The 24,968-nt window shown below is 39.7% G+C and overlaps 1 protein-coding gene across 7 annotated transcripts in view; it reads left to right on the top strand.

Moving 5' to 3' along the window:
* The window catches only part of clmna (calmin a), a 197,489-nt gene that overhangs the window by 25,972 nt on the left and 146,549 nt on the right, over positions 1–24,968 (top strand). For 5 of the 7 annotated variants that reach the window (XM_077539142.1, XM_077539147.1, XM_077539145.1 and 2 more), the window contains 5 exons: positions 2,686–2,876; positions 2,978–3,171; positions 4,540–4,622; positions 4,724–6,697; positions 13,247–13,425. In XM_077539142.1, coding sequence (XP_077395268.1) covers positions 2,686–2,876; positions 2,978–3,171; positions 4,540–4,622; positions 4,724–6,697; positions 13,247–13,425 — 2,621 coding nt within the window. Of the gene's footprint in view, positions 1–2,685; positions 2,877–2,977; positions 3,172–4,539; positions 4,623–4,723; positions 6,698–13,246; positions 13,426–13,842; positions 14,227–18,517; positions 18,597–24,968 lie in introns of those variants that run through there. The other 2 variants (XM_077539144.1, XM_077539146.1) reach the window with 2 other exon arrangements.

Raw genomic sequence — 24,968 nt, 5'->3', positions numbered from 1 at the left:
AAACGTAAAACAGATCAACCCGCAGTTCCACCGAAAGGCGTCGGGTTGATTATATCTGATGCCGCTTTCATAGAACCTAGCGCCCCAGAACCTCATATCCGTGTTAATCCCCGTGCTCAAGTCAGTTCGTCATCTAAACCAGAAAGTAAGCCCAAGATTCCGACCATAACACCCCGGAAACAGATTAACCGCCTAGCAACTTCTAAAACTCATTTTATCCCAAGCGAAAGTCTGGTTGTCAATCAACCTCCCTCTAATAAGTTAAAAATGAATCACGGTTCTGACAGTCCAAAGCGCTTCCGTTCTCACTTCCCCGACTCCACCCTGACTGTCCCATTAGCCGCTTCCCACGTAAATTCACCAAACATCAACACTGCGCCATCAGAGAAGAATTGTTTGTGTCTCTGGAGCTCGCTTCTTAACATTTTAAACTACACATTGAATCCAGCTCTCTGCCAATTACTGTTCATACCTTTTGTAACCCACTTGTCTTTTTTTGCCGTGCGTGTTAGTTCCGAACTTTTAGTTGAACATTTGTTACCAAAACGGGTCGGAAAACATTGTGCTGATGCCCTGTCCAGGTTGTGAGTATGGCTTCTTCTTTATTTGTATTTTTTTCTTTTTGTACATTTCACATTTGATACAATAGTTTGTATCTTAAGGGGGGGAAGTGTTACAGCTGTTGGCTCGGGCCCGCCGAAGTCTTCCGCTCCCAAGTGTGTGCGTGGCGCCTGGTGCCGTTTTTTGTTCAAGGCAGCTTCGAATATGCCAGCGCGAAGCCCAGATTGGACGGCTGTGCCAGCGCGATCTTTCTTGGTGGCGACCATCCTTGACTGCATCGGATGAGCTGCTCCTGACCTCCCCAACCAATCACCAACCTACACCTGGCCGGACTGTCTTGAATAAAAGCGCTGCTTTTCAGTTCAGCCTACTTGTTACTGTTTCTGTCCCTCGCTCCTCCATATTTTGAGTTGTACATTGAATCCCAATGTGTTACGACCGGCTCTGCTAGGGGAAGGGAAGTAACACAGACGAATGGATTTTGTAAATGCACATTTAAAATATTACTAGAACTGCTTTTTTTTTCATCTTTGTAATATTGCTAAAATTCGTCCTATTTTGTCTGATGGTGATGCAGAGATTCTAATTCATGCGTTTGTTACGGCTCGCCTTGACTACTGTAATGTATTACTGGTCATCCCATGACCAGCCTTAAAAGTCTGCAGTTAGTTCAAAATGCAGCAGCTAGACTTTTGACGCGGATGAGAAAGTTCGATCATATTACCCCGATATTAGCCAACTTGCATTGGCTTCCGGTCCACCTGAGATGCAATTTTAAGGTCTTGTTACTTACATTTAAAATATTATATGGCTTGGCGCCTATCTCGTCGTTTTAATAATATCGTATGTTCTGACAAGAAACCTTTGTTCGCAACATGCTGGTGGTCTTTTGGTGATTCCAAGAGCTAAAAAGAAGTCCGTGGGTTCAAGAGCATTTTCTATCCGGGCTCCAGTGCTCTGGAATGCCCTACCCTCGGAGGTCAGAGCTGCTACCTCTGTAGAAACGTTTAAATCGCGTCTTAAGTCACATTTTTATACTCTTGCGTTTGGCTGAATGTTGTGGGCCTGGTGACTTCCGCTGCTGTCTGTCCCTCCCTTCTCCGCGGCTTGGAGAGGTGGTTAGTTATCAATGACCGTTTTGGATGCTTTTTTTTTTAACTCACTCACACAAACACCACACAAACTTACATGGTCTCCCAGATGGGGAAGCGAACCCACACCAATGGGCCCCGAAGCCAAGTGAGGGTTCCACTCCTCCACCCAGAGCCCGCTGTTTTACTGGTTCTGTACTGGTTGGTCGGGATGAGATCCGGGGCGGACCATTACCATGACGTTGCTCCCATGGAGATAACTGCCCCGATCGTCTGGGCTGGTTTTGGATGATGACCCACTTCCCTTGACGGCGTCTTCTTGCAGTGCTTCAACTTCCTCAATGGACTTTTGCACTATTCCAGTACTAATGTTTAGTATCATAACCTATGTCAATTGTTGCCCATTGCCCATTATTATTACACATCTTTGAGTCGCATGCTGTCCTTTCGTGCCACAACATGCCTGTCTGCATTGACTCCATATGGGATCACGTTAGACGAATTGTTAGAGTATACCCATTTACCCCCCACTGTTTTCTTGCCTTTTGGTAGGGTTTTCAAAGTAAATGTTTTGTTTTCACTTAATGAGTGGATCTCATCATCCATTGCTTTAACCCATTCTTGAGAGTTAGTTGATATCATAGCTGCCTCAAAATTTTGCGGTATACCACAAACAGCTCTGTAGCAGTAGTCGACTGTGGTATGAACACTAGCACAATCCTCATCTTCTATTATGTAGTCTTCTAAGTGTCTAGGTTTCACTCTCTCCCTAGTTGGATATGTTCTACTTTCAGGTTCATTTTTCACTGCACGAATTGTTAAAGCGTCGCGTGTAAACACATCTTAACATTGTATATTCAGAATATGGAGCATAGTCCATGCCATTCTTCATCCACTTCTTCCGTTACAATTCAAGTTGGATTTGTTTGGCTTTCATTCTTTATGATATATGTTTTTTCCACCAGTCATAGTCAAGTAACCAGTGATAAATGCTCATCTTTATAATATCGTATCACTCTCTGTATCCTGGCAGATTAAGGAGTTGACCGGTACCTTACGGCGCCAGTTCCCCTCAACCTCCAGCTTGTCATCCATACATACCAGCTCCGACCTATCCAATTGCAGCACATCATTGACTGGAGGGCATATGGTGACCACAACCACAAGAGAACACAGTAAAGCCTTAAAGAAACTACTCCAGTGGGTACAGAAGCAAACGCACAAGTAAGTGTGAGCCTCCACTTAAAGCTAAATTTCCTTTGTCTTCTTATTTTCTAGTTCTGAGCAATATTCAATTTGTTTCTATGGCCGCTTTTGTTCCCAAGGTATGGTGTGACAATTCAGGACTTTGGGGAGAGTTGGAGAAGTGGTCTTGCTTTCCTTGCAGTCATCAAATCCATTGACCCCAGCCTGGTAGACATGAGGAAGGCCTTGCTGAGGAGTGCACGAGAAAATCTTGAGGATGCCTTCAGGATTGCCCACTACATCTTGGGTATTCCACGTCTTTTGGAGCCTGAAGGTGTGGTACTGTTTTCTGTAAATCTACTAAGGAATAAAATGATGCATGTTTAATGTAAATCTGAGAAAAAATGATGGTGTTATTGATGGAGTTATGATGATTATTTGGGTACTTTATGATGATTTAAAGTAGGCTACCTCACCTAGATAAGTTTTCAAATGCAAATTTGTGAGAAAATCTATTTTCAGAATCTGGAACGCTTAAAGGGATACTTTACTTATTTAGCCAGTTTTGGCAGTCAAACGTTAATATTTTGCCTATAATAAATTTATTTTTCATTAGGGCTGTCAAAGTTAAAGCAGAAAAAAGTTAAATTAATCACATATTAACGCAGATTAATCGCACTATTTTTTTGGACCGCACTTTAGCCTTGAACGTAACCGCGGATGGTTACATTGAAGGCTGGACAGGTCAGTGATTAGGTCAATGCACGGCATTTCCTACGCCTGTTGTTCCAAAATGAGCGGAGTGACTCAAGTTGGTGTGCTCGGTGGTAAATTTCACTTTCAAAAACACCCCGACGGGACTTTAGTTAAAACAAAAGTAATTTGGGTTTAATTAATTGCTGAATTGCACCCAATTGTTATGATACTGTTACGTTTTGAGCAATACATGGAATTGCGTCCATGCATTTAATCAATGTTTGCAAATGACATTCAGATAATAAAATGCGTTAAGGTCAAAATGTTACGGTATTTTGTATTTATTTTATATTACGCAAATACGCGAGTAATTTAGCTGATTAATCGTGATTAATCAAAATTTAAAAGTGTGATTAATCAGATTAAAAATTTGAATCGTTTGACAACACTATTTTTCACAATTAGTACCTTTAAAAACACATTTTGCAACTTGCTGACGACTGAAAAAGACATCACAAGGGCTCAGGTAACCAATCACAGCTCAGCTTGTGAATGTCACATGACCAAACCGAGAAAACAGGTGAGCTGTGATTGGTTACCTGAGCTCTTGTGATGTCATTTTCAGTCGACAGCAAGTTGCAAAATGTGTTTTAAAGCTACTAAGTGTACTTGAAAAATAATGAAAGTATCAAATTAATTTATATACAAAATATTAACTATTTATTGCTATAATGGGATAAATAAGTGAAGTATCCCTTTAATAAAACCCATAATTGTACATAATTTAATGTTGATTGGTTGAATTTTTGCGAATAGGCAAATTCTTATCGTGACTGATTTGTTGATGTTAATAAGAGAATTGTTCAATTTCATGCGAAAATATAGCAGTAGAGTGGAACATTTGAAATCCTTTTGACGTTTTGTGCTGGCTAATGCTGTCTAATTGACATTCATACATACATTTTATTTCATAAATCTAGTAAACACCTTTATTTCCGTACCCCAGATGTGACCATCAGCACACCAGACGAACAGTCCATCATAACATACATATCACAGTTCCTTCAGCACTTCCCTGGCATAGAGGAGGTACTTAATTCGTAAACATGTGCACAAATGTCTTCAGATTGTTTTGAAAAGCTAACCTGATGATGAGTACTGTATTGACTTTTTACATGCGTCTTCCTTAGCAAAGAGCGCCTCAACCATTCATCGAAAGGAGTGTCTCTATGGGGCGCCTCAACTTCAGTGACCCTGAGACCCACCATTTAGGAAATGGTGTTCATCGCAGCAGAGTGAGAGAGAGATGCACCATGTTCCAGATGGGCTGTGCACAACCCCCACCCAAAAGCTTGTTTTCTTTTGTGTCAGAGGACAGAGGGGGCAGTTCACCATCCATTCAACCAGCAATATCTCACACATGGTTTAGTGAAGACTCCTTAGCTGATTCCACCTGCATGGAAGACAACCTACGTAGTATGGAAGATAATGTTCAAAAACCATCAAAAGAAATCTTAACCAAATTCACCACTAACTCACTACAATTAGACCCCATGTTGCCTGAGTTGGTGAAAACTGACTCAATCATGGATGATTCCGCTATCAGCTCTCCAGATTCCTGGATGGAGCGCGATGACGCAGTAGTTCCACTGAAATGTTGTGAGAGTCGAAGTGACAATTCATTGTGTGATTGTACAACACTTTGGGATATGCACTGTGCAACCCATGTGCCCATTACTTCTGTTGATGGAGGATCTGTCCCCATGGCGTGTGAAGTGTCAGATGACCAGTCCATTACTGAGTCACATATAGATGAGGGTATTTTTTCACTGAACTCCATTGATGATACAGAGGTGAATATCCTGGCAAAACAAATAGAAAAAAGGGAGTCTGATTACAAGGAAATTGTAGAAAAGAAAACAGAAGACTTTTTTCCAAAACTGTTGACAAAATTCATAGTGGTAAATGCACACAAGAACAAAGATGGCCAGGTGGATGAACCTCCAGTAAAAAGACAATTATCATTTGGATCTGACTTTCAAGAAAGTGATGATGCTACCCTATCTCATGCAAATCCACAAACTGAATTACAACACTGTTCTAACCAAGATCTTTCAGAGCCATTTAGTGCAACAGCATGCACTTATGAAGAACAGACATGTTTGACCCAAGCTATTGACCCTGCGAGGGAGTCACAGATTAATGAAAAAATCATTGATTATCATACCGCCGAAGGAGTTGAAATGGAAAATGAATGTTCCAAAAGAGATTGTCAGGACACGGGTGCAAATTCTTTTATGAAAGATGAAAAAGTATCCCTTGACGATGACCCACTTCTTGTCCACTGTGATACAAATGAATCAGTGAGCTTTGGAGATGACTATCAATTGGAAAGTGTTAAAACTATACAAACCCAGTGCTTCACCAAAATGGAACCGGAACCATATTCTCACCAAGTTGAACAGCAGTTTACTGTTATACCAAACTCTTACGAGCAGGTTTTTATCAACCAGACTGTGGATCATGCGACAGATTCGCAAGTTTATGAAGGACAATCTGATTGTCAGAAAAGTCTTATCATGGTGAATGTTGATGCAGCGCTTCAATGGGAAGAAGAATGTTCATTGCAGGAAAGAAGAAAGGATGGGGTCACAGAAAAACAAAATGAAGCAATTGATGGGGATGAAAGATGTTGGCCAGATCATCGAGCAAAGTTGAAGTCAGAGAACCAATATGGAGACCCAAAAATAACACAGCAGATTGCGTGTTATCCTTTGAATACAGAGGACATGTCTTCAGCTACTCAAGCAACTGGAAACCAAGATGACCCTCCAGAGAAAACATTTGATTCAGATAACCTTCGGTCTCTAGGTCAAAATATTGACTTATTTTATGAACCACTTGGTAACTCCAGGAAAATTCATGATTTTTCCACTGACCTCAGCCAAGCTACTGAGTTTATCGAGCCTATGGATTTATTATACCCATGCAAAGAGGAAGCCCTTTTTACAGAGTCACTTGATAAGAAAATGCAGAGCTCGCCATCTGTCTTGAGTGTATCCGCCCTTGAGCCAGCTCCAGCTTACGAGGCCGTAGCTGAACATCAAACACTTTATCCAATGGAGGAAGACTTCGCTGTGGAGTTGTTAAATGAAGACAGCAAGGTATGTAAAAATCCGTACTATTTTAACATTAACATTGTCACATGATTAATCGAGACATATGAATAGAAAGATATGAATTCTTAGTTAATTGCTAATGAAACCTCAAAATTGCAAATTTCCCTACTGTGGGACGAACAAATGTTATGTTAATAAATTTGATCTATGTTGAACACTATCTGTTGTAGGACATTAGTCAACCTCCAATTTATTGGTATGTCAAAACATCCTTAAGGATTTATTACAATTGAACTGGCAGTTGACAGTAGTGGCAATGGACACTGTATGAGACTGTGTGAGATTAAATGAAGAATTTAGGAATGTGAACAGTTTGAACGGAAAGTAATGAAAATGTTCAAAGAAAAATTACAGTTGAAGGAGAAGATCAAGTAGGAGCGGGTACATCGGACAGGCAAACCGGAAACTGGGAGGACCAGACCCAGGACAATTGCAGTTAACTCTTTTATTGCCACATGTTATAAAAAAAAACTTTGATATGACAAAGGCTTTGCTTATTCACATCATCCTTGAAAATGTTCTATTTCATCAGATTCTGTCATGCTTCATTGTAATTTCATATACCGGCAGCCCATTGAAAAGAGATACAATGTTACCATCTGCTGGCGATAGTTAGGGAATGTTTTTGATTCCACAACCCATTGACCAGGCAGTGCTGCACTTAGACGTTGTAATGACTATTGATTAAAAATGAGAACAAAAATGTTGACATCATTTAACATTTATGGCGGCATACATCGTGATTTTACTAATCGTCATTAAACGTTTGTGGCGGTCAAAGAGTTAAATTTGAAAAATACAAAGATAAAACAAGAATTCTACAAAAAGCAAAACATGTCAAGGGTACAAAAATATACATAAAATGAGGACTTTTCTAACACCGTTTGGAAAAAAACGGAAAGAACTCATGCCAAAAATGAAAGCAGCATGTGAAAAAGGAGAGACTGCATACCTATGATATGACAATCTTATTATTCACCCCGGGCGGCACGGTGGCTGACTGGTTAGCACGTCCGCCTCCCAGTTCTGAGGACTCCGGTTCGAGTTCAGGCTCCGGCCTTCCTGGGTGGAGTTTGCATGTACTCCCCCGTGTGGGTCTTCTCCGGGTACTCCGGTCTCCTCCCACATTCCAAAGACATGCAAGGCAGGTTAATTGGGTGCTCCGAATTGTCCCTAGGTGTGCTTGTGAGTGTGGATGGTTGTTCGTCTCTGTGTGCCTAGTATATAGTAAGTATCTTGTGATCACGTGACAATGCATAGATAGATGCTGTCGTTTAATTAATTTTGCTTGATTTTGTTTTTCAAAATGCATCAAATTTAAGCATTAAAATGTGAAAGGTGGGAGCATGTCCCCAGACATAATCCGTTTTTATGCCAGGAATGCACATAATTTTACCTTTTTTCCCACCATCTGAGGGTAGACTACCTTCTTATTGACACTTGTTTACTTTAATGCGTCTATTACGCTGTTTTCTGCCTTTATATTTTGTCTTTGAAAATCTCCCCATTTGAACAAGATACTTACTATATACTAGTCATGTGTTACCCCTACTGCACTGCAAAATGTTGTTTCATGGGCTCTCACCGCAATTATTTTGAGCATAAGAATTTGTCAGTCAAATTAAACTCGACATTACAAGTTACGTGTGTTTGAATGTTTGAATTTTTCAGATTTTTTTGGTCTCGAAGTTGGTCTAAAATTTTTGTAGTTATGGTCTAAAAAAGGTCTAGAATTTAACTCTCTCTCTCGCTCTCTCTTTATTTATTTATTTATCCATCCATCCATCCATTTTCTTGACCGCTTATTCCTCACAAGGGTCGCGGGGGGTGCTGGTGCCTATCTCAGCTGGCTCTGGGCAGTAGGCGGGGGACACCCTGGACTGGTTGCCAACCAATCACAGGGCACACAGAGACGAACAACCATCCACACTCACAAGCACGCCTAGGGACAATTCAGAGCGCCCAATTAACCTGCCATGCATGTCTTTGGAATGTGGGAGGAGACCGGAGTACCCGGAGAAGACCCACGCGGGCACGGGGAGAACATGCAAACTCCACCCAGGAATGCCGAAGCCTGGACTCGAACCGGAGTCCTCAGAACTGGGAGGCGACGTGCTAACCAGTGCCGCCCTTATTTATTTATTTATTTATTTATTTATTTATTTATTTGGGTGGTAGTAAATGTTATTCATTGTTGAACAGTAAAATCTTTTTAAAATCAATTTTACAATTACTTTTCAACATATAAAACTTGACGAATGTAAAGCTTCAAAATCCAGTTTGTTGTGTGCTGAAGGGTTGGATCCCAAAATGCAGACACAAATCAGGCTTTTTTTTATTTTAGGCAAAATCTCTTTATTTATTTCTTGCAATAATAGTGCATAGATTTCCAGTGCAAAAAAGACAAAATGAAATGAAATACAGGACTGACATCCAGCACCCCCCCCCCCCCCCCACACACACACACACAATTAGTAATAATTATGGATAATCAATGTCAATAAAATAAACAACATAAAAGAGATGTCAAATTGTGGAATGTCAAGGGCCTAAGAGGTCTGACACATGTTTAAAAAAAAAGGTCCCCAGGCACGTAGGAATCTCCCATTAGAATAATGGAGAGAGTATCTGATCTTTTCAATTTTCAAGCATGTCATTAAGGCTGCCAGCCAATCGGCGTGCATGGGAGGAAAGGGATCCCTCCACCTGAGGAAGACACACCTCCGCGCCAGGGGGGTGGCAAACGCTAAAGTGCGGCGCTGTTCAGAAGAATGTCGAACATCCCCTGTGACTCCAAATACACCAATAAGGGGGTTTGGCTCCACCCTCACTGTCAAAATCTGGGAGAGGGAATAAAAAACCTCTGTCCAGAATTTGCTAAGTTTAGGACAAGTCCAAAACATATGAAAGAGTGAGCCGTCTGAGATATTGCATTTGGTACAGAGTGGGCTGATGTCGGGATAAAAGGTGGCCAGTTTGGTTTTGGAGATGTGAACTCTGTGAAACACTTTGAAGTGGATTAAATTATGACAAGCACACAGAGATGAGGAATTGACTTGTTTTAAGACGGATGACCATGTTTCCTCAGAAAAGGGGGCACTTAGGTCCTCTTCCCATGCCGCCCTGATCCTATCCATAGATGTCGTCTTCAGAGCCAACATCATGCTGCAAAAAACAGAGACAGGCCTCCTCTGGTACGGATTTGAGGAGAGGACAATGTCAACAATATTCCTGTCAGAACTTATGCCAATGTCAGACTACGCGATTTTTTTGTCTTACACGACAGTTGCGCTGTCACATTACACGACAAATTCGCTCCGTGTCGTGGACGGGGCGTATAGTCACACTACATGTCTGAACGCGACAAGACACCAGCCGATCATCGCGTGTTGTCTTGCCAAGAGAGATGCGTCGGCCACTGTCAGGGAGGTGGGACAAAAAAAAAAAAAAAAGGCAAGGACAGGGAGTGTTTACGTGAATGGAGCACGCATGGGACAAGTGTGATGTGAGCGCATTGCTTGCGCTCCCTGCTCCTCAGTAGTGTTTAAAATATGATTTAGTAGCCAACGCTGTATTTTAATTTATTTAGGCCTATATGCGCCGGGGTAATTATAGGAGATTTTGTTAATTAATTTGAGGGCTGACATCTTGTTTTATTATTTTATCAAACACTGAAATATTATATTGTTTGAGTATTTTATACTGCTTCATTTATTCATATTTGACTTGTTTTAGTACGGTGCATTGGATAGTACGCCACTCACTCCGAGGGGGGAAAAAAAAACTTTCAAGTGAGAGCGGGTGACAGTTAAGGCGGCGAGGCCTGGCCCGACTATATGAAAATGTGATCGATCCTCACTAAATATGTGCCCATCCCTACTCGTATGCCCAAATCTCAAAAATTATTAGAACAACAGTCACAATATATTTTGGTCCTCTATTCACGTCGCCGTTGCCTGACGGGTTGCACGGATGCGTGCGCGCTCTATGCAGCTGTAGCGCTGCAGTGGGGCGCTTTTTTTTTTTTTTTTTCCCCACGGGATGCACCTGTCTGGCCTCATCCCATGAAATATCCAGGGGATAAATAAATAAATAAATACATAAACGAATAAGTAAACAAATGTATACATAAATTAAAAGAGCTATAAAGTGCTGTTCAGTGTGTGATTAACGTTTCGCCTCCTCCCGCAATTGGTCAATCCTGTGGAACCAAAAGGACGACGACGTAGGTACGTCGCATTATGCGACAAGACGAGCAAAAATTCTACTTTCGTCGTGATGGTCGTGAACCGTCCCGGACAACAGGCGACCAGTCGTTGAACGTGTCACACTACACGGGTGACGCTACGTCAAGACAACCCAAAATCATTTACGACATGCCCCGTTTGTCCACGACACGTCGGTCGGGCTAAAATCGGGCTGTTTTCGTGTAGTCTGACATCGGCAATAGTGTGGTGGGCAATTTAGAAACTATAAAATGTCGAATTGTAGATAACGGAAGAAATTTGACTTTAAAAGTGTAAATTTGTTACATAATTGTTGAAATGATGCCAAACTATTATCAATAAATAAATCTTTGAAGTATGCTATTCCCCTCTGACTCCACTCTTTGAAGGTGGGGTCATTGAGTGAGGGTTTGAAAAAGTGATTACATAATATTGGGCTAAATGGTGAGAAGTCATGTAATTTGAAAGACTTTTGGAACTGAGACCAGATCCTCACTGAGTGTTTAACCACCGGATTTTTTAAAGATCTGGTTGAGAGTGGAAGAGAGGAGCCGATCAATGCAGCCAGGGATACGTCGTCCTCTGATCTCAGCTCCATTGCCACCCAGCCAGGAGGATCCGGACGATTATGAAAGTGAGACCAGAATGTGAGACACCACAGGTTGGCAGCCCAATAATAAAAACGGAGATTAGGAAAAGCCAGACCACCGGCGGCCCTCGTCTTTTGTAGATGGGTTTTGTTAAGACGAGCCCGTTTCCCTTTCCAAATATAAGAGATTGTTGAATCAAGATGATCAAAAAAAGTTTTAGGGAATTAAAATTGGTAAAGCCTGAAAGAGGTACAAAAATTTTGGTAAAACTGTCATTTTAATAGAATTTATTCGCCCAATGAGGGACATGGTGACCATTGTTTGAGTGTTTGTTTGATTTGAGTTGATAAATTCAAGAAGTTCTCTTGAAAAAGGTCTTTGTGCTTCCGGGTAATTGTGACGCCTAAATAGGAAATTTTGTCATTTTTAATTTTAAATGGAAAATTGCTAAAGTCTGAAGCAGATATAATATTGCCAACTGGAAACAGTTCACTTTTTTCAAAGTTTATTTTATACCCAGATAATTGACTAAAGTGATTGAGTAGTGATTGAACCGAATGGAGAGAAGTGGTCGGGTTTGAAATAAGAAGCATAAGGTCGTCCGCATAAATCGAGGCCTTATGTTCAATGCCGCCTCTCCATATACCCGTGATGTCATCCCGGCTACGGATGGCAATGGCGAGAGGTTCAATAACCAGGTCAAATAGAATGGGGCTGAGAGGACACCCCTGGCGGGTTCCACGATGCAGGCTAAACGGATTAGACAACTGGGAGCTGGTTCGGATCAAGGCTGTATGATGCTGGATGAGAATACAGCAGTTCAATCCACGCAATGAAGTTCGGCCCAAAACCAAATTTCTCCAGCACTGCCCACAGGTAGACCCACTCCACACGATCGAATGCCTTTTCAGCATCAATGGAGACGATACACTCAGGGGTATCCTCAGGAGTGGAATAGATAATGTTTAATAATCGCCGTATATTTAAGAAGGAGTGCCTACCCTTTATAAAACCGGTTTGATACTCAAATATAATGGTTGGAAGGATGTTTTCTAATCTGCGAGCGAGAACTTTGGCCAGGATTTTTGACAAATAAGGTTTTAACTATTTATTCACATAACTTGACTAAACTAAAAACAACGAGAATGCATCGAGAATCACGAGACGCCATGCCCCCCTTGGGCAGCGGAAAAGCACAGCGAAACAGTGAGGAATAATCCGGCGACCACACACATTTCTCAGACCCTTATATAGACAGTCAATCAATCTCATTGGTTGTGGCTAAACATGTGAGTACCAGTACTGACATGGAAATCTCTGATTGGCTGTTAACCCAGTAATTACAGACAGTCCCTGACATAACAAACATTATATAGCATAAAAGAGTCTTCAGTAACGCAATTAAAGATTCCTGACATCACATAGTTCACATAGGGATGAACTGCACGAAAACAAATACACGGAATAGCACTTTAGCTAGGGGAGATGATTTTTTTCCCCTTTGAATACAGTGACTTGTATAGGGACATCTTTTTTAATCACAGGTATCCCGATAACTTTATTTCAGATATTTTAGGAATTTTGTATTAACTCACATTGTATACACTACACATACAGTAAGACTGTAGCCTAGAATTTTTAAGACTGCAGTTTGTCCCTCCATTGTTCGTTATTCTATTTGCTCAGCTGTTACCCTCTTTTTGTCTTGCTCTTATTAGGTGATGACTGTGATCGAACAGAAGACTGACAGCACATCTGAATGCAAAGAGCAGTGCCAGTTGCGTGGGAGGCAAATCACAGGATTCACAGGAAGTGTTTTTCCAGCTGATTGCAGTGATATCAGGGAGGCTCAGCAAGACAAGCAAGACTCTTCCAGGGAACATACCAAAACCATGAGGTAAGCTTTCTATTCTGAGATTACTGGTAGAGTTTTTTTTTAGGGCCCGAGCAGCGATCGCTGCGAGGTCCCTATTGTTTTTGTAAAAATTCCTCCTCCTCCTCCTCCGGCGATATTTCTTTATGCTCTTTTCTTTCACTTTTTCTTATGGAATGCGTTTTGGCGATATTTCTTTATGCTCATTTCTTTCACTTTTTCTTTATGGAATGCGTTTTGGCGATATTTCTTTATGCTCTTTTCTTTCACTTTTTCTTTACGGAATGCGTTTTGGCGATATTTCTTTATGCTCATTTCTTTCACTTTTTCTTTATGGAATGCGTTTTGGTGATATTTATTAATGCTCCTTTCTTTCTTTTTTTCTTTAAGCAAAGGATTTTAGTGATATGCCTTCATACTGATTTCCTTCTTTTTTTCTAGATTTTGGTGATATGCCTTTATACCCTTGTCCCTAACTTTTTGCCTATGCAACATTTTATCCTGATATTTCATTTTCTTTTGATGTTTGTATTTCCTCATCAAGTACTTGGAATTATTACACTCATTTAAATTGGTAAAAGACTCAGTATTGTCTATTGTTTTAGGCTCTTAAGTTTATGCATGAAGCTGGGATTATATTTTGCCTCCGGAAATTGTATGCTTTGGAGTCGGATGTTTCAACTTTAGAGAAACCATAACAGCTCTGCAGTTGAGCATTATGTACACAAATAACTGTTTCATAGTGATTACCGTTGCAATTTTCCAAATAAATTCCCTGTTTTGATTTTGAACTATATTCTAGCCACTTGTCATGTAAATATGTAAATATATTTACCCCTAAACAATCTGCCGCTGCTTGGATCTCTTACTTCAGTAGCCCAACTGCCAACGTTTCGCATTTTAGATTTTTTTATATACTTTTATATACTTTCACTGAGGAGTATTCGCTTCGTAAAAATGTTTTATACTTTACTGCATTAGATTCCATTTGTTTAACAACCGCTAGTCTGATTTTTCTGTGGTTCTTTTGTGAGCCACTCACAGCTTGAGCGACTGCTCGAAAGAAACAGTTCCCAAAAAAGTTTCTCTTTTTGGCGTAGAGTTCCCAAGAAACCAACAGTTGCAGACTCGGGTGCATCCGGTTTCTCAAACTCCAATTTAAGCCGTGTACATATTGCTAGTGCAGTTTCTTTACAAATAGGCTCAAACTGCATGGTTTTAGAAGTTACACAACCCACAAACTGAATGTCTGCATCGAGAGCAGCGGCATCATGACTTTTCACTGTCTTTGAAACGCTACTTCTCTCTACTTCTTGCTGCGATAAAGTCACTTCAAGACCATCTAAAGAAACACTTGGTGCTCCAAATGACATAGGATGGAAATTATGATTGGATCCATTAGTGTGTGCAATAGTGGTCTCAATTTGGATGATTTTGGAACCGATTGCCATGTTTCCATAAGAGGTATTACCCACAAACTGAACATCCGCATTAAGTGTAGTGGAATTATGGCTTTTCAGTACATTTGCATTAAATGCAGCGGCATCATGACTTTTCAGTGTCTTTGAAATGTTACTTCACAATGATATCTTCGATTTCATTGATAGAGGAGAATCCAATACAATTATTTCAAGACCATCTTTAGACTTTTCATATGAGCCGGTCTGGTCAACACGCAAACCTTAAAACTCGAACAATGTTTGACCTTCACAGGTCATTTTGATCAAATTACATATATGATCATAAACATCTTGAAGGCGTTTAAAGTAAACAATGACACTTTTACCGCATTCATCTGGCATTCCACAGGCGTTGCGGGCGTGGGAATCCAACACTGCATATTGTTTATTTTGACAAATAATAGCACTTGTATAACAGCCCATTGCCAGCAAACACGGCTCAACTTCATCACAAATTGTATGCAGTCCACCTAAAAGAGTGACACCTCCACCCTCCTCAATCTTGGTTTTGTCTACCATGGATAGAAAACCCTGTGCTATAATCACATTTTCAAACGAGCTGCTTGGGCAATTCGTCACCATTTAAATAATCATTAGACCCGCTGATCTTGTTGTTGTTGTGCAACCATGTGTACAAAATGTCACCTAAAACAACAACTTTGTCTAAATCTGCGGAAGACCATGAAAAACACTGCTAATCCTGTGCTTTGCTAGACCCACATAAGCTAGAGCCATACACTGCTTGCCCGGATGGTTCAACCGACTGTCTCCCTGATGAAAAGTTCCATTCAAACTTCTGTCAGGACCAAAGGAAATTGGATGGATGTTGGAACCCTCAGTATATGAATGACTCTTAGATGTATTAAAATCAGTCAGCAATGATTCAAGTGTAATATCGGACTCCAAAATTAAGCGTCACCTGTAGTTTGGATGCTCTTGGGACTGATCCTGGGCGTATGCTGCATGTGGGAAAACTCCTTGCTCTGCAACTAAAAAGGAAACACACACACACACAAAAAAAGATTTAGAAAAGCATTCATGTAGTGTCAGATACTATAAATGTAAATACATAGAAACATTAACACACGATTGTCTGTCTATTAATTTACAAAGCTACGACTCGAATTTTGTTGTAAAACACAAAATCACAAAGATTTCTCAATTACGAATATAGTAGCAAAATATCCTGTTGTTTAACGTTGTTGATTCTAAATTACACAAATTAACTCTATTTTGCTAACACTTAGAGTTACAGATTAGAAATCGAAGTAATTTTAGCAATTTCTGTATATCTAAATCAGGAAACTAACCTCCTGCACTGCCTCTTGCAGTGTACTGGAAGAAGACACACTTGTATCCATCACTGGCGTTAGTGTTACCTATGAAACAAAAGAAAAAGAATCCACACTTTTAATGTATATACACAACATGACAGCAAAAAGGCAAGGCAATGAAATGACTTTCCATGCTACATTAATCTAACAACTCAAACAAATTATTTAATCAACGTTACAAAGTGAGATTTCCTCCTCCTTACTTGTCTAATGAAACTCTGCAAAAGTCACTTCCAACTAAGTCAAATATCCTATAAAACAGTGGTCACCCACGTAGTCCCCATGGCACATGGTACCTGATCTATAAATATTTGGTTTTCTATGAATGCCGTTGCGGTTATCATTTGGAACATACAAACACTGGCAGATATTTATGAACAATGTTGCCTGTTGATAATTATTGGTTTCAAAATTATTATAAGAAATCATTAACATGATCAGTGTCTTCTCATAATTTAATATCAAATAATGTCACAATACAAAGATTAATTTTAGAAAATTTGTTATGTTAAAAGTGTGTCTCAAACTGATAGATCTTTGCATTAATCATTTACCCAAGAATATGTTCTAACGTTTCTGAAAGGTTGGTGACCCAAGTTATAAAATAAAACAATAATACATACAGCTTAATGCTTACGGAATGGGCCAGCTAAACATAAAAAAAAAAACTATCACAGGTAAGGAATCATAGTAATTCTAAACCAGGAAACAAACCACCTCCTGCAGAGCCTCATTCGCAGTGCTGGAAGAAGACAGACTTTCATCCACCACTTGGCTTTGTGTTGCCTATTAAAAAAAACTAAATACAAAAGCTTATATAATTTATTCAATAAAAGCAAAATACAATGCTACATTTTTCATAGTTTTACAATTATTTACTCAATGCTAGAGTCTGTTCTCTCCCATGTACTTCAACTATCAAACAATCAAACAAGCCACTTACTCTTTTATGCAACAACAACAACTGTCACAAATAAGGAATCATAATAATTCTAGGGATCTTGTCTAATTCTAAATAAACCAGGAAACAAACCTTTAATTGGGCGCTCCGAATTGTCCCTAGGTGTGCTTGTGAGTGTGGATGGTTGTTCGTCATTGTGTGCCCTGCGATTGGCTGGCAACTAGTCCAGGGTGTCCCCCGCCTACTGCCCAGAGCCAGCTGAGATAGGCACCAGCACCCCCCGCGACCCTTGTGATGAATAAGCGGTCAAGAAAATGGATGGATGGATGGAAACAAACCTCCTCCTGCAGAGCCTCATTCACAGTTCTGGAAGAAGACAGACTTTCATCCACCACTGGGCTTTGTGTTGCCTATAAAAAAAAAATAATAATACAAAAGCTTATATAATTTATTCAATAAAAGCAAAATGCTACATTTTTCATATTTTCACAATCATTTACTCAATGCTAGACACTGTTCTCTCCCAAAAAAAAATACACACTTGTAATATATACAGCATGACCACCAACAAGGCTAATCAATAAAATGAATTATCCGTATGTTTTCATGGTTTCGAAACCAAGGAGTCATGACTATCACAAATCATACTAGCATTATGCAATTTCTGTCAGTCTAAACCAGGAAACAAAGCTACGGAACACCCTTTTTCACAGTTGAGGAAGAAGACAGCTTTCAACCAACAGGGTTTGTGATGCCCACAAAACAATGACATAAAAATTGAAATATAATTTAACAAACTGACTTTTCAAGGTCCATTAATCAAACACAAATCAATACTGCATTTTTTATTTTTGTTTCACAATCATTTGTCACAATTACAAATAACTCAATTATTCTTTTAAAATAACAAAAGCGCACACACAAACCTGTGAATTTGCCAGTGTCCTCTTGGAAGCAGCAACCCTGGGGCCATATTTTGCAATCAACGCTTCCTAATAAAAGAAAGACAAAAAAAATTGTAGCCACACTTGCTTTAGACAGTGTAAGAAATTTAAATGGTTTTCAATCAAGAGTGTGTCAGCTGCAAAGCTGGAGAAACTTCATAGGATTCAACCAGGAGATGTACCTTTTTCCCTTTTGGAACCACTTTTGGAACCACTCTGCGCTCCACACGGCTCGACAGATCTGCAGGAACTAGCCGATTCATTGCTTCCAACATTTCGCCACTGAACCAAACTGGGGTCAGAGGGATGAAACACTCCTTAAGCACAATCTGTGAAGTAAAAATGCAGGAAGAAAATGTTGCTGAATAAGTCTTTTCAATAAATACTACATCATCATTAAAGACCAAATGTTTTGGATGAAACAAGATAACTAAACAAACCTCTTCCTCCTCTTCCTCAATCTTAATCTTTTTGCAGGCCACACCACGGGAGCGCTCAAGTTTCTCATCTTGTTTCCTCTGGAATGACAACATAATTTTCAATACCCCTTGGCCATTACTTTGGGGACTCAAATTAAATAAAAAAAAAAACAACAAAAAAACACTACTACTAAACTGTGACAATATGCAAGCCATTACCTTTCCGCCTGGTCCAATGAGAATCCACTTGAAAGGGTCAAGTCCACGTGGAACCATAATTCCCTTCACCACAATCTTAGGAGTAAATGTTAGTGATGGTGGCCTTGAAACACCTTCTATGGTGGATGGTGATGCAGGTCTTGCAAGTTGCTGAAGATAAAAAACAACAACAATAAGACTTTTTTTTTTTTTTTTTTTAACATATCATTGATAGCAGTCACAAATGTGTTTCACATATTAAAAAAGAAAATACACATACAGGATACAAATAAATTCTTTTTTAGCAAAACTAAAAATTAAAGCAGACTACTACATCATACAAAATAAAAATGCATACACAGGAAACAGTAATTACAGGATATAAAAAAAAAAATCTAACCTGATTGGCACCATCCCAAATCAACTGTGCAAAGATGTTCATCCCATGATCATCACTCAAGTGGACCTGCAAAAATAAGCAATTAACAATTGAATTACAAAAACCTAAAAACACGTTTATCTGTCATGAACCAAAATTGTGGAAGTGCATATCTTTTCTATATTTTTTCATATGACACAAATATACTTTACTTACACCATCTTTGCTCCACAGCTTCAACTTCTTCAACGGGAAGGACGCAACAGTAGACAAGTACTTGATCCCTTTAAGAAAAGGAAAAAAATTGAGAATTATGAACATATCTTCACCATTTCTTACTTGAAAAAAATTGCCTTAATCATAATACCAATAGGCCCTAACTTTATTTTAAAATCTCTTTTAAACATACCCATTCGCGCTGAGATGCGATCACACCCGTCACCATGGGCGGGCCATAGGGGTCCGTGCCCGCCCACCAAGATGATTGTGCCTGCTCATTTGAGGCATGGATCTCTAAAATGGTTCTCCTTTTTTATCATTATATTTTTCCATTCATTCGGTTTAGCGCTCTTATATCCGAGTGTCAATAAACGCAACACAGGTCTCGCGGTGTCGGAGGTATGTTACGTTTGTGTTAGCTGCTTCAGTTCATTGCTTCTAATGCTCGCCCCTTGCCGAATTGTTCCTGTTTTTTGGCGTCGGCTACGGCCAACGGTGGCCGTTTGTACAAGACAACTAAAAAGGGTGACATTTCCAAGTAACGTTTTCTGGCGGCATTCTTGCAAGATGTCACAATATGAAGAAATAGTTGTAGTTATCTGCAACAGCCATCACAGTCTTACTGAAAATAATGCTAGATATGCCTTACGCTGACTTATACGCATACGCGACAAATATGTCAATGTTGGCGTGCAATGCAAGAGTCATGTACATTTTGTACAAGTGAAGCTGCATGTTTCTGAGGACGCTGGCGCACAAGACAAGTGAGGAGGGACATACTACAAACTACTTTCGTGTCGGCAACTAAAGAGTCACTTGTAAAAAAAAAAACTACGGGACCCACATACCGTTTTGGCATCTACAATGAGGTAGGATTTTGCTTTCCTTTTTTCTTTTTAATTCTGCTGCCGACACCGTTCAAACAGGTGGCCCGTTCGAAGCAATATGTCAGCGCATCCGCCCTATTGGATGTGGCAATTGTATTTGCCATTACATCGGCAAAAATAGTAAGATTGACTTTGAATGGGATAATATAATCAAAGGTAATAATAATTCCTTATTAATCCAATGAGTTGTGGCTTTATGATACATCTCCAAGGAGAAACAGAAGGAGGCATCTTTACAAATAGCTTCACTTTGCCTCATCCAATATGGCTGCGGCGTCAACGTACTCACGACGCCACTGCAGTCTACTTTATGTGTGTGTACTGTAAATGCGGTCTATGATAAAACTGTCAGCGGGCGCCATTCAATGGATAGATGCACGACAGTGCTACATAAATTTATCCAAATATATTGGGCAAGTTAATGCTGTCAGTATGGTATTCACAATAATTGGGCCCGCCCATGCATTTCATGTGCCCCCCTTAAGCCTGGGCTCTGGTGACGGGTCTGGATGCGATGAAACTCCTGACGGAAGAAATCCTGTTGAACCACATCCACGTTTAGACATGGAGGAAAGTCCAGAACAAACACCTATAGGAAACAATGATTATTACAAAATTTCACCCATTCCAAGAATTATACATGCTACACCATATGTTCAAATGAATCATAGTATTGAAGATACACTAATAAACACCATGCATGCATACCTTATTAGGCCAGCGATTTGAGACGGTGAAAAGGAGTTTGTAGAAATCCACTCCTGCCTCTTCAGGGGTCCGGCTAGCTGTCAAGTTGTTGCTAGGGGCCAAAAGGCAAACTACGTCCGGTGTCCGAGGCACATCAGCATGCTGCACCTCAACAGTCAACTCAGCTGCATTGGCCCCCGGTGTTGACATGACACCAAAGTCAAGGTAACCCTTTGGCATCTCAACGTAGCCATCTGCGATTCTTCGCAGGTGCGAGTCTCCAATGAGCAACACAAACTAAAACACATAATGTATTTCATTTCAGAATGATAATCACAAATCATAGCTCGATTAATATCCATCCATCCATTTTCTTGACCGCTTATTCTTCACAAGGGTCGCGGGGGGTGCTGGCTCTGGGCAGTAGGCAGGGGACACCCTGGACTGGTTGCCAGCCAATCGCAGGGCACACAGAGACAAACAACCATCCACACTCACACGCACACCTAGGGACAATTCGGAGCGCCCAATTAACCTGCCATGCATGTCTTTGGAATGTGGGAGGAGACCGGAGTACCCGGGGAAGACCCACACGGACACGGGGAGAACATGCAAACTCCACCCAGGAAGGCCGGAGCCTGGACTCGAACCCAAGTCCTCAGAATTGGGAGGCGGACGTGCTAACCACTCGTGCCGCCCTTGATTAATTATTTCATTCATAATTCAGAAAACAATAATACCTTCTTGTCTGGAGACTCGTCTGGAATGACCAACTTGTGGCTCCGTCCCGTCAAGGTAGAAATTGGCCATTCTTGCACTTTGTGACGGTAACCTGTACCTCTACCTATTTGTAAACACAGGCACACAAAATACATATTTACATGAAATTCACTAACCTTAACATATCATGAATCATGTCCACAGAACAATTACACAACTTTAATTAATTAAAAGAAGTACACAAGGCATAGGGGAAAAAAGAAAACAGTTTAACATCATGCAATGTTGATGATTCCAAAGATTCCAACCCTCTCATCTAAAATGTAATATTTTCATTGGTATCCACAAGAGTTTTCTTTTCAAGTTTGAATGAGAATATATTGTACACTTGTGTTAATTTTTACTGTGAGTTTTTGAAAGTACAGGACCATAAAAACATTTGCACTCTTATAAAGGTTTATAGGTAAAAGTTGTATCTAATGCTTCTTATTGGTTGGTTAATATTTAATAAATCTGTTGATGTTTATGATAACATGGATTTATTTTTGTAGGTTGAAAAATAGAACAGGACCTATTTTTTTAATCGCATACCAAATCACAAAATTTAGTGAAAAGAATTTAAAAAATAAAATCTCTATTCGATTCTTTTCCATAATTGTTCAGCATCTTAGTGTACTGTTAGTTACTGTACTCGTGGTCCAACCTTTGTAAGATGGCAGTCATGCTCCTCGTCACTCAAAACATATGAAATAGTTGATGTTGTTTTTTTCTTAAACACTATCTATGTTGTACCCTGAGGAAGAAGCTGTGATGGGTACAAACACTGCTTCGTTTTTTTCATGTATCTTACATCAACCAGTCACAAGCAATATTTTTACAAACACATCCCAATTTAATTTACCCTCTAACATCGAACAAAATATGACCAAATCTGAGCACTTTGCATCTCTAACACGTATAGTCAATGACATTGCATAAAAATGGTTGCTACATATGCAGACGCAAGTCACTTGCTGAGTTAAAAAAATAAATAAATAAAATGCTTAAAAGCTAAATTATATAAATCAGACATGAGCTGGCAAAGAGCATAAGTTATGTCAATTCTTGTATCAGTATGAGTGTACTTAAAATTGTATATGCGAGTATGAAGATAGATTATTACGGTGTATGCCTATGAACATGTACATATGCTACTGGCAAATGCACGGACATGTCAAAGTGCAGTTGTATATATGAAAAGGTTCTTTCATTGAAATATAGTAACCTATTATTGTATCAAATCACAAAGGGTAGGACTACTGTGATATTATTGACAAATTTTTCTTTCTTCCTATTCTTTTTTTCTTTTACTCCAACTAGTATTTTATACTTGTAATGTGTTTATGTTTATATGTTCAGTAAGCCAAAAATAAACACAAAACATACGTGCATACGTGCATGGCTTCCTCAATTCCAAATTGAATGGTCGTTCACTCAGCTTCCATCTATTGGATTCAGAGCGATGATAAACTTTCCCACGAGGCATCTGGAGTAAAAAATAAATAAATAAATAAAAAATAAAAATTGTTTACAGAAATATAGGTCAATTGTTGTTGTAACAGCAAGCTGCCTCAAGAGGGCGCAAAGTCCCATTAGCGCACCTGGTAAGTTACTTGACTGCGGTTGCATTTTTACACCCAAGCGCCGGTTCGAACCTCGTGCGTAAATTTTTTTTGTCACCCCCAACTTTCATTTCAGACATGGATATTTTCCAATTGTTTCACATTAACAATTAATGTACTAAACCTCAGTGCATCCATCAATTATGTAAATTATGTAAAAAAAAAAATACAAAAAAAAGCAAGTTTAAATAGGAAGGAGTGCAGTGGTGCAGCAAAGGAGGAAGTTTAAATACAATAAAAATAATGTCACAGACTTTATTGCATCTGTGGTGGTCGAGTGGTTAAGTTCTTTGTCCAGTAATCATTTGCTCTTGTCATAATTGTAAAACACGTGTCCCAAATCAGCACTGGTGACTTTCAGGATCAGATGACACTTTAAATTACAGATACGCCAATTCGCTCTGATGCTCACTCATTCAGCAGAGTTTTGAGCCAGACAAGTTAGGTCAGCGGATAGCTTAGTTGCCTGCCGCACAGAGAACCTGGGTTTGACTACAGTGTGGGTAACTCTTTAGTAGGAATGCAATATTTAATACTAATCATTGTCACTAATAATTATTTCACATCCATTACTTTTGATGTCATTTGTCATTATTATTAGGGCCCGAGCAGCGACCGCTGCGAGGTCCCTATTGTTTTTGTAAAAATTATTATTATTATTATTATTATTATTATTAGGGCCCGAGCAGCGACCGCTGCGAGGTCCCTATTGTTTTTGTAAAAATTCTTCTTCTTCTTCTTCTTCTTCTTCTTCTTCTTCTTTATTCTCCGCAAACAATCGCGATTTTGGGTACCTAAATATTCACGAAAACTCACCGAACTTTGCACACTCCTCAGGTCCGGCGAAAAATTTGATATTATGAAGTCGTTATAACAACGCGACTCTATAGCGCCCCCTAGCATAGAAAAATAAAAACCAAGCCCGGCACGTTTGAGCTAGAGCAACGAAAATTGGCAGGCACGTGTAGCACCCCGAGACGCACAAAAAAGTCTATTGGGACCATGTAGCTAAAATGTACAGGAAGTGAGCTATGAATTTTTTAATGTCCAATTTTGGCCTATTTTGGCACATTCACTGTGGTCATGCTTTTTCCCCCTATGCAAAAATTTTTCATCCCATTGACTTCAAACTTGGCATTTATCATCTCAAGACCTAAGAGAACAGCTGGGCAAAAAGTCTTGCCTTTTCGAAATACTATATGACGGGGGCGGGGCATCAAATATTGCCTTTAAAATTTCATTTGTCCAGAAAGAGCAAATGCTGAATAACTCCCATGTACAAGCTCCAAAAAATCTCAAACTTCTCAGGCAACGTAATAGTCACGGCCTGAAAACATCTATATGACAAAATTCAGTTCTACATATAGCGCCACCTAGTGGTTACAATAAATGTCATACTTTACGTTTTTAGCTACTGTGCTGAGCTCGTCGAAGGGATCCAGTTGAAAATTGGTCAGAAAAGCCTTAAGATGTTGATGATGCCCCACACCGAATATTGTAACTTTTCGCCAAAGGGCGTGGCCGCTACGGTGACGCAAAGTCTGAAGGTTTTTCGTGACAATAAAAGCTGCATTAACCTGACCGAGATTATCCTATCTTCTCAAAATTTCACACATTTGATGAGAGTCCAGCTCTAAAGACATCTACTAACTTACATTTCATCTAACTGATAGCGCCACCTAGTGGCAATTTTTTTTCTTACGAATTTTCTTCTACGTTTTTCTCCAAACACGTTAACTGGACCTACCTCATATTTGC

The sequence above is a fragment of the Festucalex cinctus genome, chromosome 12 (assembly GCF_051991245.1).
Source record: "Festucalex cinctus isolate MCC-2025b chromosome 12, RoL_Fcin_1.0, whole genome shotgun sequence".
NCBI lineage: Eukaryota > Metazoa > Chordata > Actinopteri > Syngnathiformes > Syngnathidae > Festucalex > Festucalex cinctus.
The sequence above is the reverse complement of the archived record's forward strand: the minus strand, read 5'-3'. Positions and strand labels throughout refer to the sequence as shown.